Below are 21,969 nucleotides of genomic sequence, written 5' to 3' on the forward strand. Positions count from 1 at the left end.
CGCTCGGGTCTAATCGGGTCTGACGCTTGCGCATTGCGATCGGGTCTAATCGGGTCTGACGCTTGCGCAATGCGCTCGGGTCTAATCGGGTCTGACGCTTGCGCATTGCGATCGGGTCTAATCGGGTCTGACGCTTGCGCAATGCGCTCGGGTCTAATCGGGTCTGACACGCTTGCGCAATGCGATCGGGTCTAATCGGGTCTGACGCTTGCGCAATGCGCTCAGGTCTAATCGGGTCTGACGCTTGCGCATTGCGATCGGGTCTAATCGGGTCTGACGCTTGCGCAATGCGCTCGGGTCTAATCGGGTCTGACGCTTGCGCATTGCGATCGGGTCTAATCGGGTCTGACGCGCTCGGGTCTTGCTTCGAGTATTTTCCATGTTGATGAGGGTGAGTACAAATGACTGATTTACAATAATTTAATTGTGAAAGTGCGCTTGATTTATCGTACAATTTCATTGGACCTCTGTGAACTACTCATCAATTTTATTGGTCTACTGTTACAAGGCAAAATGTTTACGAGGCGGCATGAAAAAAAAACCATGTATTAGCCGCTCTGGATTATAGGCCGCAGAGTTCAAAGCTGTTCAAAATGTGGGAAAAAAGTAGCGGCTTATAATCCGGAATCTACGGTAGTTATTCATGCATTGGAGATTCTGAACTGCTTTTTTGGACTGTCTTATTAATGTATCCAAACCAAAGTAATGGTGGACTTGGAAAGAAGTAAATGTGAATTGAGTATTTCTTTTAATGAGACAGTTGGAGTAGGAGAGTGGGGGGAGGGTGAATGGTATTTGGTAATGATATTTAAAAACAAATAGCAATAAAACCTTCAGGCACAAGAGAAAACCACTTATTTCTAAATGGCCGTGCCGTGCTTTGGGAAATCCTATTCTTGTATCCCTGAAAAAATGATATGTTTGAAAAGAATAATTTGTAAGTTACCATTGAGCTATGAGACTTCTGGAAGGTGAGGTAGGGCTGGGGGGGTGGGGTTAGTGGTGATGCATTCTTTCTCTTTGCATGCCAAATACAGTGATAACAGGATGTGATGTTATAACCTGTGTAAATTAGCAATTATTAAAAAGCAAAACAGCAGATGCTAGAAACATACATGAGTTGAAAATGAACAGTGCTGGAAAATTATATAAAGCATTGGTGAGTTCACAGCTGAGGTACTATTCCAGCACTGTGTGCTGGTTTACATTGACATTTGATGGTCAGCAATGGGCAGGCAGAGAAGAAAGTTTGTTTTCTGCAATCTATGACTTTAAAATACTCCACAGCTAAGGCTGCATCTGAGGAGAGAGAAAACACTATTGTTACTGACAAAAACACTTCAGCTTAGAGTATTTACATAAAGCAGTTTTTATTGCTTAAAATCATAAAAATATTTTAAAATGGTTAATTTGAGGTCACATTTGTATCCCACATTTGAATACTGCATTTAATTTATGAATTATTTTAATATTACCTAGAGCACTGTTACAGGCGACAAGACTGCGGATACTAGAATCTGGAGCAAAAGGCAAACTGCTGGATGAACTCTTATTGGCTACCCTCTGCTCAAAACATCAAAAGCTCTCTCCCCCACAAATACTATTCATCCCAATGAGTTCCTCCAGCAGTTGATTTTCCAGATTCTTGCCTTCAAGTTGCCGTATTTGTTTTAAGTTAGGCTGGGGTCTTTCAGTTATGTGCTTCATCTAGCACTGCAAGCTTTTCTTAAACAGAAAAGATTCAGTGATATTCAGATGTGGTTTTTCCTGTTAAGTATTGTATTTCAGTGTAGTTTCTTTCCACATACAGGGTTTCTCAGATAACCGTTATGGAGACATCATGATTATACGGCCAATGAGGGAATATTCATCCAAAGAAATTGCTTTCTACAATAAGCTTTTTGATGTTCCAAATGTCTTTACGCCAGCATTGGATACAAAGGTAAGAAAATTCATTGCATTTAAAGGCTGCAGTATCGTGTCTGGAAATTAAAACTATGGAGTATCAGCACACTTCAAAGTGAGAGCTGTACAGTGTCTAATAATTTTTTGTACTGAAAACTCTGGTATAATTGTATGACATCCTAGGGAAAAAAGTTCTTCTGTTTCATCTGCTCTGCATGAAGCTTGAAGTAATGTCAGTTATAAGTGACTTGTATACAAAAATCTTAGTATGTGGGATTTTGACAAGACTCCATGGATAGTCATATAGCTCAAGAACAGGCCTTATGGCCCAACAGGTTAATGCTGACCACGATTCTCATTTGCCTGTGTTTGGTTTATATTCCTCTAAACCTTTCCTTGTAATTGTTCAGTCACTTTTAAAAGTTCCTAATGTACCTGCCTCAACCACTTCCTCTAGCTGCTCATTCCATGTAATGATTACCCTCTAGTTAAAAATGTTGCCCTCGTCTATTCTCCGACCCTGGGGAATAAAAAGGACTACCTATTCACTCTATGACCTTCATGATTTTATACACCTTCATAAGATCATTCTCCTCTGCACCAATGACCGATCTGCTCAACTCAACTTCTTCCATCCCAATAACTCAGTTTTCTTTTACTACATCCATTGTCCTTGTATGTTGTTGATAGCAACCAGCTATCAACAGTTTAATTGAAAAACTAAACTAAATACACATGGATACCAATGACTTTGAATATAACTTTACCTAAAACTATTTGAAACTATATGAAATTTTTGGAATTTCATTCCAACTGGTTCAGAAAGATGGCACCGAATAAAAAAAGTCATTGTTCTAAGCAACTTGAAAAATTCTGCTACTAAATTGCAGGCCAGTGATAAAGCCAGCATCCATCGATTGACTGAGAGTTTCGTGAACAAGTTGCAGACTGATTTCCCATCCACTGTGAGCACTGTTTACAGGTAAGAATTGTGCTGCTTTTTAGCCTTTGTAAGTGTCTTCACAAATAATTTTAAGTACATTGCAAAAACATGGAACAATGTGAATACTGCTTTTAAACCATAGTTTTATATGATAACGCCTTCGTTCCCCTCAGATTTTTCCCCATTTTACTCCCAGTTGCAGCTTATAGAAATGTTAATTAAAAGCCAAGAGATGCACAAGAACAATGTATTAGAGATTCTCCTTGCAAAATGTTCCTTCCTAAGCATGCCTTATATTCATGTTTAATAACATGGTTCAAATAAGAGAGGGCTTGAACATAGTTTAAGATCAAAATAATTTGTAATTTTTAGTGAGTTTGCAAATCCATTGTAGAAACAAGTAACCATTTTTTCTTGTAGGACCAGTGAGAAGTTGAATACAGTTTGCTCTGATTTGAACAATGATGCCGAACAGCCAGAGAAATGCTTACTGTGCCTTTGTGCAATGAACAGTAAAATAGGTAAGTTATAAATGTTAAAAGGTGTCCTCTTCGTTGCTTTGAGGATGTTTTAGTCAGTGTTAAAAGCTCCAGTTATTTTCTACAGCTTCTTTAAATTTTCCTAACTTAATTTTTAAAAAAAAATATTTCTTTGATTCGCCTGGAAAATATGCAAAAGAGAAATGGTCAATCACATATAAAAGACATAGAAATGGATTAATTGTTGAAATTGCATGTGCTTTACATCTAAGAAAAGGTATTTAAAGTTTGTACATTCTTAAAAGCATAATTGTGTGTTCTCTCAAGAGGAAGCCTCGGCTTTTCATGCTACTCTAATATCAGAAAAATTATCACTGAAGCGGCTTCCTGATCAGGTGCCAAAGGCCACTGAGCAATCTTGCTGTGATAATGATGGAGAAGATGACAAAGGAAAATGTTGTGGTATGCAGTCAGAATCAGCATGCTATTCAACAAGCTGGTAGGTGTTAACAAGCAAGTAAATGTTTTCAGATGGATAAAAAGAATAGAAATCTGCCTCACCTGTTCCATTATCCACTTGATTTTAATCCATAGCCAAGTGAAAAATAATTCATTCTCTGATATACTGAGAGTATAGATAATAGGAAAATGATACAATCTAATTCTTTAAACAAATGTAATTCCAGTATCATAGAGCATTAACATTTGAAAACTAAATAATCTATTTTAAACTCAGAAGCTGTTGTCATTGACTCTTGCCACTAATTTCTTTCTCTAGCTGTAGTTTCCATCTGTGTTATTGGGACTGAATCCAGCTCTTGGGAACTTCATGCTGAGCTTCCAACCCATCATTTCAGATGTCAAGACTCCCAATTTACACCCATGTACTACCTACCGCTTGTTTGAGTTTTTTGTTATCCCTAGATTAAACCATTTCATATTAGCTATGCTGTTTAACACCCTCTAAAGAAATTTATTCAAGTCACAGCTGCTTGTATCCTAACTTTGCAGGTTGCGCTGAACCATTATACCTTTAATCCAATACTAGTTCCTTATCAACTCATACCTCATTTAAAATTCTCATTGTTGTGTCCAGTTGTGAAGATTGTGGCCTCAATTTTAATCACCCCTTTCTTCCTCTTACTCCTAATCATCAAGAACTGTTACTCCATTTCTGATCTCTTATTTATCCCTATTACTTTGGTCCTTCTACTGGTAGCTATGCCTTTAAGCAAATAGGCTCTGAAAGATTACTCTGTCTAAAAGGCAATGCTTTTTTGGTACAGTGTTAGCTTATACACTTTCCTAGAGCAGCTTTGTAAAAGATGTTTTATGTTTTTTGTTCATGCAATAGCAATGGCTTTGAAAGTTAATTACTAGTTAAAATTTGTTTATCATTTCAGTGGAAATAGAACTACTGATCTTCTCGCACTGCTTTGCTACAGCTGTAGGCTAACTATCAAAGATATGGTGAGTCATCATTAAAAAAATCCAATTTCCCAATTCTGCGATTGTTTCAAGAGATGTTTATTTAATACATTTAAAACAAAAATTTAATAAGTTCTCCATTAGATAGACAGAATCAGTCTTACGTATTAACTCTCTCATTCTATGAAGAGTGAAAGAGCTAATACTTTAGATCAATTGTGATAATATTTCTAACTCTAAAATAAGCTCTGATTTAATGGCTTTGATAAATATTGTTTCTGTTTAAGGTATCAAATTAGATTCAAAAGCATGTAGTTGTAGTATCTAACAACACACTTGCATTGATTCTATATTTTGCCTAAAACTGTCTATCATTACTTAAAATATTGAACAGTACAGCACAGGAATAGGCCCTTTGGCCCATTGGTGTGAGTGCTATGCATTATGCTAATACAAATTGCACATCTGACTGTGCATGGTCAATATCCTTCTATTCCTTGCCTTTTCATGTGTCTGTCTACATGCCTCTTCAATATTGCTCTTGTATCTGCGTCCACCTCTTCCCTTTGCAGTGCATTTCAGACACTTACTAATTTCCACTTAAAATAAAAACGTGACTAGTAAATCTCCTTTAAACCATCCACTATTACCTTAAAGCTGTGCCCTCTATTATTTGATGTTTCCATGTAAGGAAAAGGACTATTCCTTTCATAATTTTACCTGCTTGTCAGATTTCCCCTCTGCCTTTGATGATCCAGAAAAAATGATGTTGGTCAAACTACCGTAGATTCCGGACTACAGAGCGCACCTGATTAAAAGCCGCTGGCTCTAATTTTAGAAATAAAATCAATTTTTTAATTGTAAAGGCCGCACCGCTACTTTTAAATATACATACGTATCGGTAACACAAATTACGTTGCATATACTTTTTTACTGAACAGCACGAACAACATTCCAATATCTCCTAGCGACTGGTAAAAATATATATACTGCAGCCTACCAGGAAAAGTTATTGATCGCCTTTAACTTAAAAGCAGCGTTTTCGCTCGGGTCTGATGCGCTCGCGTAATGCCCCCACCTTCCCGTATATATCCCACAAGACGCGGCGAAACCGGGTGTGACGTCATAGCATCCCGGGATGTAGTACAGAAAACAAATATACCCGGTAGTTAAAACACTTCTAACTTTAACTAACAAATGAATTACTAAGCGAAAATATTATAAACTAAGTAACTGCCATAAAGGCAGCACAATGCTTTTCTTCGAGTGTTTTCCATGTTGATGAGGGTGAGTACAAATGACTGATTTACAATAATTTAATTGTGAAAGTGCGCTTGATTTATCGTACAATTTCATTGGACCTCTGTGAACTACTCATCAATTTTATTGGTCTACTGTTACGAGGCAAAATGTTTACGAGGCGGCATGAAAAAAAACCATGTATTAGCCGCTCTGGATTAAAGGCCGCAGAGTTCAAAGCTGTTCAAAATGTGGGAAAAAAGTAGCGGCTTATAATCCGGAATCTACGGTACTCTACAGTTCATACTTTCTAATCTAGGTAACACGCTGGTGGAACCATTCTGTAACCCCTCAGCCTCCACATGCTGCCTATAATGTAGCAATCAGAACTGTACACAGTACTCCAAATGGTGCCCAAAATGTTATACTGATGCAACATGACTCCAATGAATGCAACACATAACATGCTGGAGAAACTCAGTGGGTCAGGCAGCATCTATGGTGGAAAGTGGACAATTAACATTTCTGGTTGCAACCCTAGACCCTTCAGTCAGGACTGAAAAGAAAGAGGACACCGTCTTCCAGCCCACTTGCCTGTCTCACCCGGATTCACCTGCTATCTCTTGCTCTACCCTCTTCCCCCAGAGATTATTTTCTGTATTGCCTGCACACTAATCAGCCCATCTACATTTTCAGATCAAGAGTCTTGTATAACACCATGATCACATACCTCAGTTGGAATAATATTCCTCCACCTCTATTATACCCAATTAGTTCAAATAAGTGTGTGTATCTGTCCAGATCGCTCATCATTCACTCATCTAAATTAATGCAAGAACATTGGATTAGTGTTGATGGACATAATGGTCAGCACAGATACAGTGGGCTGAATGCCCATTTCTTTGCTATACAACTGACTCAAAAAAAGACAGCTGTCATTAGTGCAGAGTTAAACTCCAATAAAAGTGTATGAAAAACTTTTCAGTATGCTGCAAATTGCACCTTTTCAGCCTCAATCATATAACTCTATATTAGCAAGTTTAGTGTTTATGCACTTATGGAAGTGAAAGGGTGTACTTCTTCAATAGCAGAAGGAGTTGGTTGACAAGGATACGTGCTAGCTCTTTGTTTCTTGATGACAAATGGGAGATGCTTGTGTAATTGCCACAATCTGCCTTGTCTCCCTTCTTGAAAATGGTCACTATTAGAACATCCCTGAGCTCTGAGAGCAGTTGTTCCTTTTCCCAAACCTTCTGGAGCAGGGCACGTAGAAGTGTTGGTCCTCCTTCCTCGAGGATCTTTGCTGGGATCCCATCAGGACCAGTGGCTTTGTTGCTTTTCAGGCTCCTGAGGGCTTCATGGGTCTCTTTTCTTCTGGGAGGAACCCATATGTCTTCTCTCACAGGTCTTTAGAGGCTTTGGTTAGTAACCTCTGGTTCAGCAGTACTGTTGCAGTTAAGAAGTTGATTGCAGGGGGCTTAATCCGTGGTAATCTGAACCGTACAAAATGCTGGAGGAACTCAGCTGGCCAGGCACCTATGGAAAGGAATAAACATAAAACCCTGATGAAAGGTTTTGGCCCAAAACGTCAACTGTTTATTCCTTTTCATAGATGCCTGGCCTGCTGAGTTCCTCCAGCATTTGTGTATGTTGCTTTGGATTTCCGGCATCTGCAGGTTTTCGTGTGTTTGTGAACCTGAACCATAGACTGTTTAGGTGGCACTGAAGAAACTTCACGTCACCAGAGGTAAATGAAGTCAGTGTGGTTTCCGCCATCTAGAGGCATTACGCACATTATTTTCACAGCATGCTAATTATAGGAAAATGCTGTGAAGAAAGGTAACACTTGTACTTGGCTTTCGTAAATTTGACAAAAGCATTTGATACACTAGACTGTCAAGCTCTCTGGCATATACTATCAAGACATGGCTGCCCTGACAAGGACTTAGAAATACTGACACTATTGCGTATTGGTATGTCAGCCATAGTGGTACTGAATCAGAACCCTTCACTGTCAACACAAGTCTAACAGAACTGTATCATTGCAGCTCCCTATTTGCAATCTTTATTCCTGCCACATTTCACCTCATTGGCCAAGACCCAAGACCTGTCACAAGGAATCCCCATTCATGTCTAGAATAGACAAGGTCAGCACCACCACTATAAAGGATCTTCAGTATGTGGATGACACCACCACCATAGATCACTCTGAAGACCTCCAATGTATCCTGAATAAATAGGACTCTGTTTCTTGTCTTCTTTTAATGTTCAAAACACAGGTCCTACATCAGCCACTGCCCAACCAGCCATTTATCCAGACCTCCATAACAGACGATGATAACACCTTTGAAAAAGTAAACCACTTTCCCTACCTTGGCAGCATTCTCTCCTCAAAAGCAGACATTGACTCAGAAATCAACCACCGTTGGAGTAATGCAAATGAAACACTTCAAGGATAACATTAAAATCTGCCTGAAGAAATAGTTACACCTGAAGGAAATCTGTTCAAGAGGAGCTGTGCTACATGACAGTGATTTCTGCTGTGCTGCAGAGAACAAACAGTAGTTGTGAAAGATGAGACTGACAATCAAAAGACCCAGCCACTAACCAGTCACCACTTGCTCGTGCCCCAATGCGCCAGAAATAGGTAGCTCAGGAAATTTATAGACCAGTGAGTCTTACTTCAGTGGCTGGTAAGTTGATGGAGAAGATCCTGAGAGGCAGGATTTATTAACATTTGGAGAAGCATAATGTGATTAGGAATAGTCAGCATGGCTTTGTCAAAGGCAGGTCATGTCTTAAGAGCCTGATTGAATTTTTTGAGGCTGTGACTAAACACATTGATGAAGGTAGAGCAGTGGATGTAGTGTATATGGATTTTAGCAAGGCATTTGACAAGGTACCCCATGCAAGGCTTATTGAGAAAGTAAGGAGGCATGGGATCCAAGGGGACATTGCTTTATGGATCCAGAACTGGATTGCCCACAGAAGGCAGAGAGTGGTTGAAGACAGGTCATATTCTGCATGGAGGGTGGTGATCAGTGGTGTGCCTCAGGGATCTGTTCTGGGACCCTTACTCTTTGTGATTTTTATAAATGACCTGGATGAGGAAGTGGAAGGATAGGTTAGTAAATTTGCTGATGACAGAAAGGTAGGGGTGTTGTGGAGAGTGTGGAAGGCTGTCAGAGGTTATAGCAGGACATTGATGGGATGCAAAACTGGGCTGAGAAGTGGCAGATGGAGTTCAACCCAGATAAGTGTGGGGAGGTTCATTTTGGTAGGATAAATATGATGGCAGAATATAGTATTAATGGTAAGACTCTTGGCAGTGTGGCGTATCAGAGGGGTTTTGGGGTCTGAGTCCATAGGACACTCAAAACTGCTGTGCAGGTTGACACTGTGATTAAGAAGGCATACAGTGCATTGATACAATCGTGGGATTGAGTTTAAGAGCTGAGAAGTAATGTTGCAGCTATATAGGACCCTGGTCAGACCCCACTTGGAGTACTGTGCTCGGTTCTGGTTGCCTCACTACAGGAAGAATGTGGAAACCACAGAAAGGGTGCAGAGGAGATTGACAAGGATGCCTTATGAGAATAGGTTGAGTGAACTTGGCCTTTTCTCCTTGGAGCGACGGAGGATAAGAGGTGACCTGATAGAGGTGTATAAGATGATGAGAGGCATTGATTGTGTGGATAGTCAGAGGTTTTTTCCCAGGGCTGAAATGGCTAGCACGAGAGGGCACAGTTTTAAGGTGCTTGGAAGTATGTACAGAGGAGATGTCAGGAGTAAATTTTTGTGTAGAAAGTGGTGAGTGCATGGAATGAGCTGCCGGTGACAGTGCTGGAGGTGGATACGATAGGGTCTTTTAAGAGGTCCCTGGATAGGTACATGGGGCTTAGAAAAATAGTGGGCTACAGGTAACCCTAGGTAATTTCTAAGGGAAGGACTTGTTTGGCACAGCTTTGTGAGGCAAGAGGCCTGTATTGTGCTGTAGGTTTTCAATGTGTCTATGTTTCTAATTTGTGGATCCCAGATCAGCCTTTACAGAGGACCCACCAATAGGCAACCCCTTAGGAGAACATCATACTCGATTCAAGTGATCGCAATACTATTATCATGGAAGACTGATGAAAATTAGAATATCAGTTATTATGTTGTAGAAAAACATATAAAAATTCATTTATTCTCTTCTATAACTGCAAGAAGTTCCACTCTTATATTTGGGCCAGCAATATACTAATGATTTTTTTTCATTTGGCTGTTCATTTCTAGGTGTCACTGGATCTCTTACCACAATATGTCCTCTCTGAAGCAGAGCGCAGAAAACGCAGGTGAATTTACACATACTGAATTAAGATGAAGTATAAATTTAAATAAATTGCTAGGCTATATATAAAGTAAAATTTTGGTTGAATTAATGAGCTTTTATGTGTATAATTTATCTTGGCCCTCCGCAGTAGAAAATAATCTTACTCTAATTAATGTTCAGTCTTTGCTTTCTGTACACACCATGTCTATAATATAAAAGTTGGAGGTCTGCTTGCAACCGACAATGTCAATTCACTATCACGGATAACTTCGTTCCTCACCACAATTGCAATATTGAAAGGAAGTTAGCTTACTACTGCATTAGTTCACCAGCAGAGCCAAGGGCAGCTCTTGTAAATAAATCCTGTGACTCCCTAAAAAAAAGTGATGCGTGACCTTGCACATTTCCTAAAATCTAGTAATATAACATCGTCAAAAGGCCCAGGACAAAGTTTAAAAACTTTCACCCTGCCAGTTTTTCAGTTAACTTGATAAATTTCCATTACGTCTTTTGCAAATCACTAAAAAGAATGAACAGTGAAGGGCCAACCTGTAGATTTAAAGTGCAATCTAAAATACCATGCCTCAACAATTCTCCCAAAATCAGATCAGTAACTCTGATTTGGAACTTTAGTGGTATTTTTAATACCACTATTAAAAAAGTGAAGGAGCAAAACTGAAGTATAATTAAGAGAACTTGGTTACCTCATTTAGTATCAAAAATACATCAGGGATAGAGCATTTCTAACTATTGATTCATTGGCAATATTGAGAAAGCCAAGCATTTGCAATGTATCCATCTTAAAAACCAGATCAGAATCAGCTTTCATATCACAGGCACGTGTCGTGAAATTTGTTGTTCAGAGGCAGCAGTACATTGCCATACATAATAATAACAATTTTTTATATATCTACTGCAATTAAGAAGTTAAATGAAATAAGTAGCGCAAAAAGAAAAGTAGTGTTCATGGGTTCACTGTCCTTTCAGAAATCAGATGGCTGAGGGGGAGAAATTATTCCTGAATCATTGAGTGGGGTCCGTAATCATGGATGAGGCATTGCTCCTTGAAGATGTTTCGAATCCTGGGGAGGCTAGTGCCCATGATAGAGCTGACTGAGTTTACAACCTTCTGCAGCTTATTTCAATCCTGTGATTGAAAATTGGAGCTGATAACTAAATTTGGATTTAATGTTTATTCTCTGTTGAGCTGAACTCTTATATTGAAAGTTGCACGCAAAATGGAAATGGTAATTGACAAATCTGATGTGGTTTGTTTTAGAGCACAGGTGAAGGAGCAGATCAAGGAGTTCCTGTTGGCTCCCGAGAAGGAAACCGATGCTGCAAGCTCTTGACCAGTCTGCCTGAATTTGCCATATTGGAGATTATGTACTGACTATCCATGTAGCAGAAACAGATGTGTTCTGAATAAATTATGAATTGCAACTTGCCTTGTCATTCTGGCACTTGGAGTTTAAATAATTAGGTTTCCATGTTCAATCCTAGGAATTTACAGCAAATACAATGCAGATTGTCTATGTATTATAACAATCACAACACTGATGTTTTAGTCTGATTTATAATCATTGGTTTGTATACTTACTTTGTGCTGCTCTTTAAGTTTGCCTCAACATTAAAATGTCCCATTTGTAAATAAATTTGTTGAAATATTAAATTCTAAAACTGTTCCTACATATAGAGTGGTGAGATTTTCTATTGCATTACTTTTAAAGATTGTTATTTTTAAGGTTTACATTTGTTGTTATCATTTTGATTAAAAAGAGAACTGATTGGTTTAACCTACATTTCATTATAAAACAGCACTTTTATAGTGTCCAACTGAAAACAAAAACAGGCATCTCTCCAGTGACTGACCCAAGTTCAATCTTGATCTCCAGTGCTGTGCGTGTGGAATTTGCATGTTTCCCCTGTATGCATGTAGGTTTCCCTTTGGATGCTCTAGTTCCCTCTTACATCCCTGAAAATGTGGTTTGCTAGGCTAATGGGCCACCGTAAAATGCCCATAGTGTGTAGATGAGTGATAGATGGAATTGTGGGGGGGGGGGGGTTACTCAGAATTTATGAGTGCTTGATGGTCAAAATGGAAGGGTATGTTTCTATGTTGTATCTTTCTATGTCAGGATTATTAAATACTGAATGGAAAAATTAAATAGTTGAAAAGGAAAGCAAATTATGGCAAATTTCAGAAATTGTATTTGACCTCACAAACAGTACTCAAACCAGACATGCCATTTTTCTTCAAAGCTTGAATAAACTCCATTTACAAGCAATCTGTATCTCTATAATTTGGTTTTACTTATACTAGTTTTAGAAATGATATCCACTTTAAAATTCTGACCGAAGGTCTTTTTTCTTTTGCAACAATATTCTAAACATTTTGCAATCTTATAAAAATGGACATACTCTCCTAATGGTCAGTGCTCGTGCTCCTCATCTTCTGATCCGTTTAATCTGCATTTATGTGTGATTCAGAGGTTCGACCTAAAATCTTTGACAATTCCTTCCTGCACCTGGAGATGTTGCTCAACCTGCTGAGTTCCCCAAGGTATTACCACTCTGAATTTCAGCATTTGCAGTCTCATGCTCTCGCCTTACATTTCACTTTATCCCCCCCACCTGTCCTTTGTAAACTGTAACTGTTCTACTTTTCCCACAGTTCAGACTTTGAAATGTTAATTTTTTTCTCTTTCCATAGATACTACTTGACTGAGTTCTTCTAACATCTGCACTTTTGTAACTTTTCCCCAAGCCAGTCTACCCAGTATGATTTGAGAAGAAAAAGATATGAAACATCTCCAGTTTTCTTTCTGCTGCACTAGGGAAAAAAGCCATATACCCCAACACCTTCCACCCACCTTACAACATACAAGAGATCACTAAGTATTTGAAGAAACAAGTGATAGTTGTTAAAATATCAGTTCAAGAAAAAAAACATGAAATTGAATGGATAGATGTAACCTACTGCATTTAACAGAAAACATCACTTTCTGTACTTAAATTCCACAAGCAATTAGTCACACTGGAAACTGGTGGCAGTCACACAGTAAACAAGGTCATAAATTGTGCATGCACACTTTTTCTACTGTCAGCTTTTCAAGGAAAATACTTTCTCAGTTCATCCAAAAACAAAAGCCCAGGAGCACTAGGGCTTGAGAACAAGTCAATAACTAGTGTATGTCTTGGATGCAGTATCCACATTGAGTGTACCACTCATAGTACAAGAATTGATTAGGCTAGGTCCAAGTGTGGATTCTGTATGATGTTGTCTCACCTCACCTGTATTTTCCCAAAGTTCCAAAGCAGACTACCACTAGTTAAGGCAGGATAAATACTGACTCACTTCTCTCCCCCCCGCCCCCCCCAAATAACAGCTGCCAGTGTTTGATAGAAGCGACAAAGGCCCTCTTTTTGCACATGACTCTGTGCCAAATGCCACAGTATTACTAATTCTGTTCAATTTCCTGTTAAGTTCCTGTCCAAATGCTTTGTAAGCTTTCTGCACTAATAAAGAGAATTCTTAAATTGAAGTTCATTATTTGAATTGCAAGTAAACCAAGTTTCACAAGGATTTGCTTTAAGACTTCAATAGCAGTAAAATCCCAACATATAGAAATTATGATAACCTTTAAAGTCTGTTTTGTCTAAATAGCATATCATATTAACAAAATCTGCATTATCAACAAAATCTGTATTGTAGTAACATTTGCATTTTTAAACATCACAGCCCAATGAAAGAGAGTTGCGTTTTAATTGTTACAGCACCTCTTCACCACACTCTACCAACCCCAGCTCACTCAAAGAATGGAGATCTCTTCATCGGCTTTTTTTCCTGTACCAGAGGTTACATTCTGATTCACCATTTGTCCCAGATGAAGATAGAAATAGATATGTGAAGCGAGCTACTCAATCTACATTTTGTAACTAGTGCTTTTTACATTTTATCAATATTTCCTGTGCAACTAATGCAGATAGCTGTACAAACAATAACTCTGGAATTAGTAAATTATGATAAGTAATGATACATGATAGTTCATTATGTTACGTACCCCGTACCTGGTCACTTACCAGCAAAGATAGAGAGGTCCGTTGAAGTCTGATGGTACTATTTTTAAAAGTATTTATTGATAAAGGGGCACAAAATAAGATTAATGCAAACATACAGATAATATACGTCGTCAATACTAAATCTAAAAGCGTGGGTATAATAATAATAATCAATAAGAAATAGCTCTTATCGGGGATAATGTATTGTCCGATGGAAATATAAAAGTCACTGTCATTCAAGCTGCAGCTCTTTGGGTTCAAGAGAGACGGTTTTAAACTTGCCCAGGTCTTTTATGATGCCAGTCCTTTGAGTCGGGGGAGTTGATTTCCCCGTTGCTAGCTAAAAGCCGTTTTCCGTGGTTCCAGCCACCAGTTCCAAGCAACGGAACTGAACGCACGTGGCCTCCTTCAAACGGCTTCCCGCTCTTACGGGATCGCTAGTGTTTCTTCTGGTGCGTCTGAGGGGCTGTTCCTACAGACCCTCTTTTATCCTGACTTGCAGGGTTGTAGATGTCAATCAGGTTGGGGTGATGCAATCTCTTTCTCACCCAGCCCACTTTTGCCTGAGGGCGTTCACGTAGCATAGCATCTCGATCCACAAATGTGTCTCCAAGAGACAATGGCCATGTCCCGTGGCTTTGAATCGCCAGGGAACGAGGCATTCTGCACGTCTCTCTCTCATTTCCTGGGTCCCCTGACCCAACCCAATAGTGATCTTGCGATTCTCACAGAGGGGGCTGCAGGCATAACAATTAAAAATATCTTCACTACAACATAGATGTAGAGATACAGTAAGAAGCCTTTTAAAAACAAATTTGGCAAGTTCCAATCGACCCTTGCGAATTTTTAATAGGTGCACCATGGTAGCATTCAATTTGGTTGTGTAATGGCTTGGTATGGCAACTGCATTGTATGTGACTACAAGAAACTACAGAGTTGTGACCACTTCTCAACACATCATTGAAGCTAATCAATCCTCCATGGATTGCTATACTTCCTACTGCATTATCAAAGATCCCTCCCACCCTGGACATTCTCTCTTTCACTGGGTAGAAGATACAAAGCATGAAAGCTCATAATACCAGCCTCATGGACAGTTTCTACCTTGCATTATAAGATCACTAATTGGTTTCCTAGTACAAGAAGATGGACTCTTAGCCTCACAGTCTACCTCTTACCTCTGCACCTTATTGATTAGCTGCACTGGATGCTAACTGTTAAACTTCATTCTGCATTTATATTGTTCTGTCTTGATACACTGCAATGATCTGATCTGTATGATCAGTATACAAGAAAAACCTTTCACTTATCATGGTACCTGTGACAATAGTAAACAAACTCCAATATGAAACATGGCATTTTAACTCTTAGATTTAACATGCAACTATATAAACCTTTATGAATTATAACTTAAGAAATGCATATTTAGCATTATGGACACCAAATTTACTTTATCATAAAATAACTCAGGTCTGAATTTATAAGCACAACTAGGAACAGGTACAGATTAACATTGATCAAAAAGTTTGTGGTACTCGTGATGACTGCAATGACCATTTTTATACAAACTAATTAAACTGCAAGAGATAAAATAAATAATTGCTCAGACTAATAAGCTTGTCAAGTAAATTTTCAAAAATGCAATTCTAAAAGACAGGCAACATATTGATTAAATTACTAGATCTGCATCCAAAGAAAACATAATAAATCTGCAATTTAAAAAATCTCAGTAACCTACTGTGTTATTGCAGAACAATATCTGGTTCACCAATGTGCTTCAGAAGAAATCTTTCAAGCTCTGGCCTATGTGCATCTCCAGATACAGCATTATACCTAACTATTTCTAAAAACTTAGCAAGCTTCTTTGTAGAGGTCAATTCAGGATCGATAATGAATGCTGGTTTCATCAGCAATATCCCCATCCATGAATGAATGAAAAAAATATGAAAATTGGGTTTGTATTGACTATGAGAAATTTAATTTCATAGTTTTAAAAGTGGTATGAATATTATTGTCAAACACCTAAAATTCAATATTTAAAATTTAGTTCAGTAGAGAGTGAAATGATGGCCATAAAAGTTTGTGATAATGTATTGAAAACAGAACAGAACAGAAAACTGTAAGCTGTACAGGAGGATTAAATCCCTAGCAAATTCTAAATGTCACAAATTTTCTGACAGTAAATGGTTTATCTTTTTCACAAGAAATATCATCTAACTAGTCACTAAGCTGATCTCATGGTGTGAGTAACTTGCTTTAAGCTGAACTGCAAGACTTAGGTACCAGCATTAAACTGTTCATAAAATGTACCACCTAAATACGTTAAAGTGCCTGTTGAGACCTGAGGAGGGGTCTCAGCCCAAAACATCAACTGTTTATTCTTTTCCATTGATGCTGCCTGGCCTGCAATTTGTTCATGTGGCTTTTGATTTTCAGCATTGGAAAACTTTCTTGTGTTTGTAATTTAAAGTGCCCACCTAATTCAATCCCCCCAATATAAATATTAGAGGGAACACTTTAAGTATGTCAAAAATTGATCAAGCTATGAGTTGTTAAACACATTAGCTCTGAAATAAATCACATCACCAGAAACAATGTCATTTAATAAGTTATGGATACAACATTCCCAATCCATTTTGTAATATTTCCTTTCATCAATTTTAGAGTATTTTACAAATCATATTCTGATAGTGTTCCCATTTGCAAGATACTGACTTATGACATAACATTTTTGTCAATAAATTAAACACATTAAAACCTAATTTTAAATTCACCTCACTAGGAAGTACAAAACAAACCCATAATTAATTGGCAGCATATTTTACACCCATTGATTATATTCCTTTGTCATTTCCTGCAAATTGGGTGTAAGTAATTACCATATATAAAGACAATTCCTTCCCCACTGTGCAGTTGAGCCAACATGGATGCCACAAGCTTGGTTGTTGCTGTTTTCCCCCAGGATCCATCACCCTAACAACATCCACCATAGTGTGGTGAACTACATATACCTGTCTGGACACGCCCCCTGCTGACTGCTCCTGTGGCTCCTCCCACAGACCCCTGTATAAAGGGGATGGAGGTCTGAGCCTGGCCTCTCTGTCTCCAGGATGTAGTATGGTGGTCACTCACTGCTTGTTCCTTCTTCCAGTCAATAAAAGCCGATATCTCGCCTTTACGTCTCAGAGTGAGTTATTGATGGTGCATCACATAGTATCTCCGTTTGAAAGGGGATGGACATTCGGGTCTCCTGTACAACCTGCCTTCACTACTATCCTTGGTGGCCACCCACCACTTTTCTGTCTGTGCAGCTATCATTGTCCATGTAACCAGCTCACTAAACATGCAGCGTAGTGATTCCATCCACAGCTCCAGCTGAACAGTGGGAGTCAGTCAGTCATTGAGGAGCTGCAACCAGATACACTTCTGCACACGCCGTGACTCAGAAATCCAGAATTCCCACATTTAACGGCAGGTGCATTTCAAGAGTCCCAAATTCTCCTGCCATGTTCTTTAGTTTGGAGTTCTGTTTCTGCTATAAAAACAAACTTCCTACTTTAAACATCAGCTACTGTAGTCCAAGAACTTGAAAGAGTTAGGCTACATCCACACTAGACCGGACAATTTTGAAAACGCCTATTTTGCGTAAAAACGATAGGCGTCCACACTATGTGTTACTGAAAATATCTCTATCCACACTGAAACGGAGATTTCAGTGAAGCTCCTGCTGCGCATGCGCAGGACACATCTACCAAAAACAAGCGACATTTGGTGTTGAATCTCACCGTTACAGTGCGCGTTTGTGTAGCTACAGACTAGAAAAACTTAAACAACGGGCAGCTGTTGGCTCGCGCAGGAGATCTTAAAACTAAAAAAAAAACAAATACTGGAGCGTATGGAGGCAACTGACAGGGAGTTCACAGACTGTATGACCCGGCTGACGACGAACATTGAAAAACTGACCAACTCTGTTGCATTAATAAAGCACCTTGTTAAATGTATAAAAAATGTCTGCATCAGTGTTATCTTGTATTTGCATACAATGTTACATTAGGCTGTTACACACCTATTGTCAGAGAAGTACTTGCATAAATAGGTAAACCACCTTCATACGAGCAAGGACAGAAAACAGGGCAAAGTGAGTATACTTATTTATTCAGTAAGTTATGGGTCAAAGTATCTGGTGAGTACATTTCTAACTCTTCTGGCTTCAGTCTCGTTGCCGTCTGTTCTGAAATTGTTAGGTTGCGTTCAACAAAACAATGAAATAGCGTGCTGCCATCTAACAGCGTTTTCAAAAGTCTCTGGATACTGATCCACACTGATCTGCCCGAGCAGTGTTTTCAAAAATACCCACCCTGGAAAGCGTTTCTGAAAAGCTCCGGTTTCAGGGGATGAAAATGCCTTTTTAATGTGGACAGCGGGTAAAAACAAAGAGAAAAAGCTTCGGTTACAGATTTATCCGGCATAGTGTGGACGTAGCCTCAGAGTTACAAAGTACCTAACGTTTGGATGCATCCACTACCACGTGCTGTACCTTTACTTATGTGCACGAGAAGTTAAAATGCTCCCTGTTGCTACTCACCAAAGCCCACACGCTGAAGCCCCTGCAATCTGCTGTGCATAACCCAGTTGTGATTTCGGAGTCTCTGCCTTTATTCACACAATGAGCTCCCAGTTCAAGCAACAGAATTTAATTCATTTCAATTGAAAAGGTGACAATTACAATTAAAAAGAAAGGATCCCCCTTTAAAGTGCCTTGGTTACCTGCTCAATTGAAGACTGCAAGCTTCAGCCTAAAAAAAAGTCTACAAAAATTAAATGGCAAAGAAAAAAATGTGAGTTGTGACAATTAACTTAGGATGAACATAATAAGGTGTGAAATAATGCTACCTTTTTCACATTTATAAATCATGTCACTTGCAGGATCTGTCTCATTCTGACTGAAACTGAAGGCATTACATTATTTTCCTGCACTATTGTTTAATACTTCAAGATTTGATCATCCTTGGTACAAAGTAAGTTTATAATAATAGACACAAATGAAACTGAATAGATTACAAGTAACAAAAATTTCAAAACAGAATAAATGATAGACATATTTATATTTAAAAAGTTATAGATTTTAATTATAATTATATTAATCAAATCACTAAGGGGAGTAATAAGCCATGGTTTATCTTAAGAATAAACTATTCAATTGCACACTGAACTTCCATCTCCTGCAGTTTAATCTAGGTCACCAAAGTCCATGGAACATTTACAGCCTTTGGTTTCTTAAATACTTTTAAATTTCAGGCAATTTCTTCAAAGCAAGGAGAGGGAGATCTCCAGAGGAAATGGTTAAACTCAGTAACTGAGCTGCAAATTCCTGTGAATAAAATATTAAGCTCTGATTAAGCGCTTTAAGTAGGATATTTGCCTCCCCCAATAATTTAGAATTTTGCCTGAACATTTCTGCGTTACTGAATTTTGTAATAATGATAATAATGTGATTTTAGCTGAGCATATTGCAGTCTGTCAGATTTAGATTTAACAAGGAACACTAGAACGAAGCAAGAGAACATATCAAATCAGATTGGAGATGCTTTTTAAAGCAGATTTTAAAATTTGTTATTCCCTCATCCAATAACAAGGATAATGCCATTAAACTTTAAACGCAAGGCGATTAAAGTTACGTTAGCTCGTGTGCCAGTTGTTGGGCTGGCCCAGACAAGGAACCAATTTTCTTTCCACAATTAGGAAAATACACAATCATAGTCATTCAAATTACTTCTTTAATTTAGAAACAGAGTATCAATATTCCTTACAAATACTTTTCATTTATATAATATATATAATATATGGATATTTTGTAATTACATCAACTGCAACAATACTTTAAGAGTTTTATTACTGGGTTTTTTTTTGCACAAAAGCCCTATTGAACATTAAAGTTATTCCAAAATAGTAATTTTATTGCAGCCAGATTAGAGAGAGAATCAAAGGCACTTTTGGAAAAAGACACTGGGCCATAAATTCATCAGTTTGAGATATGCAAAATAAACAAGATATAGAAGAAAATGGTCATTTGATACAACTATGATGTTGCAGTATCATACTGATAAAGTCATAATCTGAAGCAATCTGACTTCCTACATTTAATCTGACACCTTTCCACTGATTGTTCTCACCGTATAAAATTTTAATGAGAGTTCCTTTGGGACTCCTTATCTACATCTACAGTGTTTCATGACATCAATAAGATTTTTGAACAAATGATCTTCTGGCAAGCATTTTTTTCCCAAAAATATTCTTTTTTAAAAAATATAAAAATGTGTCAATAACGCCTGAAGTCTCAACTTCCTTGAGGTTTGTTTGCAGGACTGTGAACAACTTGAAATTTTGTCCATCATAAAGTACAACTGTATTGTCAGTCTTCCTCAAGTGCCCTCAAGCCCCATGAGAGCAACAATAGGTTTCGCTCTCCCAGCTGCACTGGATAAACAACCTGTCCTGTCACTCTGACCCAAACTACACAGCTGGTCAAAATGAGCATTTAATAAAACAAAAACTCGGACCAAAGATAGCAAGAAGGCAGCCTAGTTTCTCCTCTATTCAATATGCAGTCTTAAGCAATATAACATTGCCACTGATTCATTTCAGGGTTTAAGTACAACTCCTTGGATAGTGTTTGTGTTCTTGGGCATTAAGTTCATTGTACTAACACCAGTGAAGGAAAATCCCTTCTCCAGAAATAAACAACAGCGACTAAAGGCAGCATAAGAGGTTTGTGACCATCTGAGGTAAATTTGTAATCGAACAGGATGTGCATGTTCATCTCGGCTCAGTAGAGAGGGGTGAGAGTGCCAGAAGAGGAGGATAAAATAGGGACAAAAGCAGAAAGAAAGAAATACGAAGAAAGAGTATTGTTAATCCTTCTCTCTAGTCCACTTAATCATTGTTTCTGGTGATCTGTACAAGAAGATCAGCTTGGCATAGAGCTCTTCTTCCACTTCCAATTCTCCATTCTCTCTCACAAGGAAAATATCATGGCAGAGTTTTAAGATACGATCCACACAAGGCAGCTCTTCAAACATAATGGAATAGGAGATTTCACTGAAGAAGCCTCGCACGAACTTCCCAACAACCAGCACGATTGAGATGTAAAGACCCATTATTCTGGAAAAAAAAGAAAATCCAGGTAAGGCAAAACAATCCATTTCAGCAAGACTCTCCATTTGGAAATATGATCAACATTACGTTGAGGTAATACACATAAAATGCTGGAGGACCCCAGCATGCATCTATGGAAAAGAGTAAACTGTCTCCGTTTCGGGCCGAGACCCTTTATCAGTCCTGATGAAGGATCTTGGCCTGAAACGTTGACTGTTTATTCCTTTCCACAGATACTGCCTGGCCTGCTGAGTTCCTCCAGCATTTTGTGTGTAATACTTTGATTTCCAGCATCTGCAGATTTTCTCTTGATTGCGATTCAACATTAGATTGACTCTCATTCGATACAAGACCTGTTATTTCATTTCTTTAAAGCCAGGTCGCACTGGGAAAGCTTTACAGAACCATAAGCTTTCTACAAAGCAAGTATACAGGCAGTCTCTCAT

The 21,969-nt window shown here is 38.5% G+C and overlaps 2 protein-coding genes across 2 annotated transcripts in view; one reads left to right on the forward strand and one right to left on the reverse strand.

Annotated features, from left to right (window-relative positions):
• The window catches only part of ctu2 (cytosolic thiouridylase subunit 2 homolog (S. pombe)), a 46,985-nt gene extending 34,990 nt beyond the window's left edge, over positions 1-11,995 (forward strand). The window contains exons 9-15 of the mRNA XM_073070240.1: positions 1,811-1,942; positions 2,796-2,887; positions 3,269-3,369; positions 3,655-3,826; positions 4,731-4,797; positions 10,270-10,328; positions 11,586-11,995. Coding sequence (XP_072926341.1) covers positions 1,811-1,942; positions 2,796-2,887; positions 3,269-3,369; positions 3,655-3,826; positions 4,731-4,797; positions 10,270-10,328; positions 11,586-11,658 — 696 coding nt within the window. The 3' untranslated portion in view covers positions 11,659-11,995. The remainder of the gene's footprint in view (positions 1-1,810; positions 1,943-2,795; positions 2,888-3,268; positions 3,370-3,654; positions 3,827-4,730; positions 4,798-10,269; positions 10,329-11,585) is intronic.
• Positions 11,996-20,127: 8,132 nt separating this feature from the next.
• piezo1 (piezo type mechanosensitive ion channel component 1 (Er blood group)) overlaps positions 20,128-21,969 on the reverse strand; it is a 285,867-nt gene continuing 284,025 nt past the window's right edge. The window contains exon 52 of the mRNA XM_073070242.1: positions 20,128-21,529. Coding sequence (XP_072926343.1) covers positions 21,280-21,529 — 250 coding nt within the window. The 3' untranslated portion in view covers positions 20,128-21,279. The remainder of the gene's footprint in view (positions 21,530-21,969) is intronic.

This window comes from Hemitrygon akajei, chromosome 17, assembly GCF_048418815.1.
Source record: "Hemitrygon akajei chromosome 17, sHemAka1.3, whole genome shotgun sequence".
In the NCBI taxonomy this organism is placed as follows: Eukaryota; Metazoa; Chordata; class Chondrichthyes; order Myliobatiformes; family Dasyatidae; genus Hemitrygon; species Hemitrygon akajei.